Below are 7816 nucleotides of genomic sequence, written 5' to 3' on the forward strand. Positions count from 1 at the left end.
CAACCCCCAGGATCCTCTCCTCCCCTTCACAGGTCGCCACGCACAGCAAACACGTGGGTGGATGTTTAGATCCCAGAGGAAGTAACTGAAAATACAGAACCTTCCCTGGGAGGTCCCTCACCACGTACAGGAATCCACGTCGAGGGGCAGCAGACAGGAAATACTTAGCCTATGTCATTGGAACCATCCAGAGATTTATAAATATACAGTATACATAGCATGTGGATGACCTCATCACTGGTAACATTCAGTTTATCTTACTCAAGTTGGACTTAAAACCACATTGAGTTAGATAAGGATAATGCTGTCAATTTAGGTTATTTAAAAATATTATGTTTATTATATTTGAAGATCTCATGAATGTGGGTAACTGCATAAAAACCTGAGTGTGTATCAAAAGAGGCAGAAACAGAGAAAAAATTGCAATACACTGAAATGAGAAAGTTATGGCTTTTTTCTATCTGTTGGTAATGTCTTATATTTGAATGATCATATTATGAGAAATTTCTATGATGTTTTTAAAGACAGTTTTTCTTTCATACCTTATCTGTTCCAGTGTTACAGATGTTTATCCAACAATCACATTCAATGATAAAGACTGTCAGAAAGACTAGAAGAAACACACATGCACATGGCCCCACCTTATTTCGTTCTCAATACGAGATACATTTGTTAAAACAGCATTAATAATATGCAGTTGTTATTTTTCAATGAGCTAAAAACATTGTGTGCCATATGATAAATATTAAATATGAAGAAATTAACTCATCACTTGTTGTTGACTAAAATAAACAATGAATGCTAAATTAATGGCTTTGTTCTCATCAATAAACAATATCTAAATAACATTTATCCCAATACTTACTTATGTTCATGAGCCAATCGCTGTGTTCCTTCTCCACAGTTGAAGATATACCTTACAAAGAAACATAATTTTATTTTCAAAATGTTTAAGGAATCATATCATATAAAAGTACCAGCATGAAAAGGCCAACTTTATTCATTGTAACAAATGTATATATTACAAATTAACAAACTATGTTTTTTATGTGGTATTATATAAAAGAAAGTTAAGAATGTATATTTCCAGAAAATGAGATTCATAAAAATAAAATAAAATGCTTATTGGGCCAATTGAAAATACCATCAAGCCTCTAAATTGGGCACAGCCTACTTAATATTTGACACACATGAAGTTCTTTACAAAAACATATTTTTGTCATGAAAATATGAAGGAATTCTAGCTATACAAAAAATTAACTAATAGATTCTAAAAATAATTAAAATAACAAGCCTATGTTCACAGCAGACATGTAGTTTTTAGAGAATATATTATTACGATATACCAAATTGAAACTGATTTGGAATAATATTTAGATTTAAATTTTTAATTTTCCTATAAGTGGGTATGTAACGACATTTGTAAAAGACCTGGTGGTCCTTTTTTGTTTATACATCATATGTACTAAGAATATTTAATGAAAAACATTTATTTGTATTATGGGAAAGACTAATTATAACTAAACATGAAAATATAAACAAATAATATTTTTATCAACATCAGAAAGTCTTGTAGTTGTATACATGTATAGGCAATAAACTCAATCTACTTTTGTAACAGTTTTCCCTTCAAGAATTTATTGTTACTTATCACTATTGCATACATCACTAGACATGCATTTAAAGTAACTCAAGGGTGAACATAAATGACATTTGCTCAAGTTTTTAGAAAGTTGTAATTTTCCTATACTGAAAATGTATTTACAATAGATACTTACCTCCTTTCACATAAACAGCTATTCTTGTTCAGTGGTGCCCTCTGTATACAACATTTTTTTGCATGCCACAAGCCTTGAGCTCCAACTTACCCTACATTCAGCATGGTTTAACTGCATCTCGCATGTAAATCATCATGTGACAATCCTCCACCAACATGAGTGTGACACACCCTCCTGACGCATGTGACTCCCTCTCTTCAATTCTACCAAACTATCATTCTGAGTTTGGCAGGAAATGGAAGCACCAGTTTTGAGTGGGGAGGAATGGTGGGAAGTGCGAGAGGAGGTAAGTATCCATTGGAAATATATTTTCAGTATGTAAAAATTATAACTTCCAATATGGTACATTACCTCCTCTCACATAAATAGCTAGAATCCCACATTGAACAGGTGGAGGGACCAGTGTGAGGGAAAAAGAAGCATCCTTCAAAAGTGTCCAAAGAACTCCCTAAAAGAGGAACTCCTCACAGAAAAGAATCATATGCGAGAGACTGCACCACTTGTGCACCAGGTATATTCTTTGCCCAGTATGGAAAGAGGTGATGCAGACATGGGCAAAAATGGAAGGAGCATATCCCAAACGAAGAGAACAATGTTTGGATAAAGATCCAAACCACCTGATTCTGAATCTCAATTCCCTAGATGACTGTAATGCGGGTGTGAGTAAAAAAGATGTGTCCTAGGGTGTAGAGTGGCTAGGGTATGATGGGCCATACACGGCAAGTCAACTACAATCTAAAAGCCAGTCACCAGGAACTGACATTCGTGTGGGGGTATGGAAGAGGATCATACTGTTGGCAGGTTACCTGTAGTAGCCTGAAAGTTCCTCCACCGTGACCCCCAACATAGTAGTAGTGAATAAGAGTCCAACTGAATGAGGCAACAGATGCACCTGTAATACATGTGTGAGGACTTGTGTTGATTGGTCCAGCTCTGAATCCAAAACCCAGCCACTGGGAACCAACATCTATGTGGGAGTAGGAGGAAGGATCCCATTCAAAGGGTTGAACTTCAATTTTGCCAGCTCCCTCCAAAGCTACAACATCCCCTCCAATAAAACATTTTAGAGATGGAGCATCAGATTGGTGGACATCTCGTCATCTACAACAACAGAACACCACCACCCTACTCTCAAATGAATAGATTCATTTTGTTTCATTTATCACTATCACATTCATGAGGATGCCTCCATGGTTCATCATCACAGTGGCTTGGACCTACAAAATGGTAAAGACTCCCTTACTTCACGGGAAGAAAAAGAGGGGAGAAAATGTGGTGGAGATTCCAGAGGAATGTCAACATCGGAGACAGTGCAATGTGTGACCATGATACCCTATTTTGAAAAGCAGACCACAACTGATTTATTCAATCTATGGAATGACATGGATAGGCAGCTATCACTTTCTACTTTGCCCATGAAGTCCATGGGTGAGTACAGTCCAGAACAGACATATTAATGAGGCAAATTGATATTGCATGGAAACACCTTCAAGCAATCTTGTGAAACACCCCATCTCAACAGTGAGCATTTAGTGGCCATGAAAATTATAAATATTAAATCATCTTGGCATTACACTGCAGATTTTGACTAATTGAAGTATACATGGCCATGAACCACTCGCCACAAAGCAGGATCCATACATGAAAAAAAAAGGGAAAAAGATTATCTGTAAGTTCACAAACTGTTTTAAAATTGAAAAGAACAATTCCACCTCAGAATTATTTGCATATAAAAAGATGCACTAAGTTTAAAAAAAAACACGATTGAAGATCACAATAAAAAATGTCCTGACACGAGCACTGCCAAACATGTGTCAGGAGGGTGTGTTGCACTCCTATTGGTGGAGGGTTGTCGCATGATGATTTACATGCAAGATACAGTTGAACCATGATGAACGTAGGGTACGTGGAAGTTCAAGCTTGTGGAATGCAAAAAAATCTTTGCATGTAGAGGATAGCACTGGAGGAGAATAGCTATTTATGTGAGAAGAGGTAATGTACCATATTGGAAAAACTTTTTACTTTTTACTATTTATCCTTAAAATGGGGATTACAGTTTTAAGATATGAAAATCTGAGTTTTTCTTAGTTTTATGGTTTGAAAATTTGGTCACCCAAGATAAGAATGATCTATTCTGGAAAATAAGAGCCATCCAGAGACAGCACATTTAATCTCATGACGGTGGAATACTGCAAGAAGCATTTCAATAAATCCTTCTAATGAGTTTTAAAATTGGTGGTAGTAGAGCTGGATAACTAACTATATTAATCTATTCCCCATAAACAAAATTATGATTAAATTTTATCCTTCCTTTCTCAATATAAATTAAGATATTTCAATCTTTACCCATAACCCTTCCATTCCCAAAATGTTCCTAGTAGCTCTCCTCTGAATTCTTTCCAGTAAATCAATATCCTTTCTTAAACAAAAACAAAACTTTACACAATACTCTGAGTGAGACCTAACTATCGATTTCTACAGACAATTTGCTTATTCTGACTTGTAATTAATATCCTTTTCTTTAGTCATGCCAGTGAATAGGTTCCCATCTATATTAAACCTGTTACTCAAATTATCATAACCAAATGCATTAGCTGCAATAACTATAATTAAGTCATTTGCTGGTCCATCTTCCCAATTGATCCAAATAATTCTCTAGAGCCTCAAAATCCTCAATAGAGACAAAAATACCCAAGACTTAATGTCATCAGCAAATTACACGGCCCCTGTTAATATCATTAACCCTATGCATAACAGTGAGTTGAAGTGCACAGGTCACAACCTTTTTTTTACAGTTACATTCAAAATTATATTATGCAGTTTTATTATTAGTGTATTTGGTAGTTTATAATTCAAATTTCTGATATGATCTTTGATATAGTTTTTAATTTCAAAAATGAATAACAAAATAGATTTTTAATCTTCACTATGCATCTTGTGATGCATCTTACACTGATTTCTCTTTTTAGGTTCTTTTAATCCTTTTATGGCTTTTACACTATCCAACCAATCAGAAACAGGCCATAAAATAAAATAAGAATCTTCTATCTTTTTGATTTGCTGTGATGCAAATAACGTTGTGCAATCTGCAAATTAAGTTCCTCTCAGGCTCTTCTTGTAATTTTAATATATTTTTAAACCATGTGATGCATGTTCAATATTCATGTTTACAACCAACAAAAAGGTAAAATTCAATGTAGTACCTTCTTAAGGTCCTTTGTTTATATTATAGCAGTCAGAGATGGCAGTATCCAAGAACATGTTGTGTGTTGAGTTGAGCATTTTAATCAAAATAATTGATTTCCTATAAGTAGAGATTATATGAATTAATGTCATGCAAACTAATTGATTCATTGAAATTATGATTAAGTCGCTAAATTGAAATCAGTGCTTCTGACTATTATTCTTTCAGATTATTGCAACTGTCCAAGTAATCAAAACCAAACTTATTCACCCTGTCTTTGTTATGGCAAAGATGCTAAAGTATAAGCCACTGTCATTAATTTTGAGAAGCTGATAAGAGAGAAGGCAGCTGGCTGGCAGAATCTGCTGCCAACCTTTTCTTTTTTTTTTATCTTCTTGAACTGCTCACTAGATGAAAGGCAAAGCAAGTTTGGGGGGGGGGGGGGTAAGGAACTGCCGACTAAAGGCAAGGCATGTGTGTGGTATCCTTCTTGCCACTTATTATTTTGGTTGCTTGTTTTCTTAGGTTAAGATGTGACCTCAAAAGTCCAAGTAGCATTATGTCACACTTGATTTCCTTTTCTTCTTATTTCAGAAACATTTAGATTAACACATACTTTAGCACACTTTACACTAATTTATGGAATAAACTAAAAATTCTGAGACCTATATTTTAAATGTAAGAAATGGTAATCATATCTATCAATCATTATCATACATTTAAAGTGAATCATATAGCTGTGGCCAACTAGTAAGACTCGGGTATTTAATTATAAAATATAGTTATTTAAAAACATATTGTTCCTCTGCATGTATATTCATATTTAAAAAGCAAATCTTTGGCTAAATTTCATGATTATTTTTCAGATACAAACTAGAAAGTCAATATTCAAGAAAACAAATCAAAATTACAAACTGAAATAATAAAAAAGTGAAATTATTATTCTATACGCAAGCTACATCAAATACAGAATTTGGATGGTGGTCTACTATTTTGTCCAATGCTGAAAACATAATTCTACAACAAAAAATAAAAAGCACATGTAGTGCAATACAGTTTAGACTTGAACTTCACAAATGAATTAATTATTTACCTTGCATGATCTGTAAACATATACAAACATCTTGGATTGCCAGGGCCTCCATTCCCGAGAACATGTAGGCAGATCTCATTAGGTGTTGGTTTTGGTTTATTATTTACAGCCTTGGCCCTCATTCGAATATGACGAAGTTCATTCGATGCTTTAGGTTCCTTTGGCATTTTGGCACTATCAACTAAGTTTGAAAATTTATCACTAGCTCTGAAGTAAAAATTCTTTAAACTTGAACTAGAATGACACAAGTACACATTATACAGTAAACTAGCCCTACACAGTTTCAATTGTTCGAGTTTTAACAATAACCGAGACATAAGTCAGGGTGAAATAAAAATATAACTATCTTTTGATACGCATTACTCCATTAGTACCATATAAAAAAATAAAAAAACCGAGACTTCGCAAAACCCACGTTCTGTTATTACATATTAGGCTTACCTTTAAAGTTTTACTGATTATTTTCCAGTCAAGTTAAAATATAAATAAATAATTAACACTAACACAGTACAAGTATAATTTAATTAACATCGTCAGAATAGTCAATAATTCCTCTTAATTAAGTTTAAAGAAATAAGATAATATTACACCACGAAACTTTACTTCGTTCTATGTTTTCTCACGCCTCATAATCAAACAACAAAACATACGAAGATCAACGGAAAGCGCCATAACACTTTTCCTTAGCTAAAATCCTCAGTTGTGTATGCAAATTATGCATACAATATATTTGTATGTGGGTATGTATTTTAAAATATATCGCTTTTAAACCAAAAAAAAATTATAGTTGTTAAAATAAAAAATATAGCTGGTTTGTTATGAAGAATTTGAATCAAAGCTGTAATAAAAGTTATGATTAAATTCACTAAACCATGTAGTTTATAGTTATCTCACGCAACTTACTAAAAAGTTGCGTCGCAGATCATGGGACGTTTATCAAATAAAGTAAGTTGGTTTAAAATTGATAATAAATTTATATTTCAACACATAGCTGATGTATCAAATTCATATTCGAAGAAGCTAAAAGATAATTTTTATTGTTATTTATTTATTATAACAAGCATCCTAGATTGCACTGCTCGGTATAAGCGTCTATTACGGTAATGAAAATTCGCACACATGCGATTGCCTTTCTACTGTGTTTAAAATTTCCTTCTTACCAAAATCAGTGTATTTGGTGGTTAGAGCGCTCGATCCACAAGCTGCAGGTCGCGGTTTGAATCCCTGTAGCCGAACATGCTCGCCCTTTCAGCCATGAGGGCGTTATAATATTAAGGTCAATACCACTTTTCGTTGGTAAAAGAGTAGCCCAAGAGTTTGGCGATGGGCGGTGTTGACTAGCTGCCTTCCCTCTAGTCTATCACTGCTAAACTAGGGAGGGCTAGCGCAGATAGCCTTCGAGTAGCTTTGTGCGAAGTTCAAAACAAAGCAATGGATTTGTGTATGGTGTGTAAGTAACATATTGAAATATTCTGTAGAATTTATACCATATTTGTATATTGTTGCGTCAGCTAGGTCACGTGACTAGTATCACGTCACGTCCTTCTCGAACCTTCATGAATTAGCGGGAGACTACTAGATTGGGGGTAGCTGGTATATATATAAGACAGTCACAACGTGACGGGACAAGGTAATGAGTAATTGAACTGCAGTCAGAGAGTGTGTAATTGAACTGAGTATTGTTGAAGTCGAGCACGTGAGACGTTCGTTGAGAATTATAGCGCGACCGTTGAAATTAAGTGTATCGCAAATTTATATTCA

The 7816-nt window shown here is 34.4% G+C and overlaps 1 protein-coding gene across 8 annotated transcripts in view; it reads right to left on the bottom strand.

Moving 5' to 3' along the window:
• The window catches only part of LOC106476578 (zinc phosphodiesterase ELAC protein 2-like), a 64565-nt gene extending 57252 nt beyond the window's left edge, over positions 1 to 7313 (bottom strand). For 2 of the 8 annotated variants that reach the window (XM_022381357.1, XM_022381356.1), the window contains exons 1-3: positions 6056 to 6771; positions 4982 to 5082; positions 866 to 916 (exon numbers count right to left, since the gene is read on the bottom strand). In XM_022381357.1, coding sequence (XP_022237065.1) covers positions 866 to 875 — 10 coding nt within the window. In that variant the 5' untranslated portion in view covers positions 876 to 916; positions 4982 to 5082; positions 6056 to 6771. Of the gene's footprint in view, positions 1 to 865; positions 917 to 4981; positions 5083 to 6055; positions 6773 to 6926; positions 6934 to 7215 lie in introns of those variants that run through there. The other 6 variants (XM_022381355.1, XM_013937227.2, XM_022381353.1 and 3 more) reach the window with 5 other exon arrangements.
• Positions 7314 to 7816: the final 503 nt, after the last annotated feature.

Source organism: Limulus polyphemus, unplaced genomic scaffold (assembly GCF_000517525.1).
Source record: "Limulus polyphemus unplaced genomic scaffold, Limulus_polyphemus-2.1.2 Scaffold157, whole genome shotgun sequence".
Classification (NCBI taxonomy): Eukaryota; Metazoa; Arthropoda; class Merostomata; order Xiphosura; family Limulidae; genus Limulus; species Limulus polyphemus.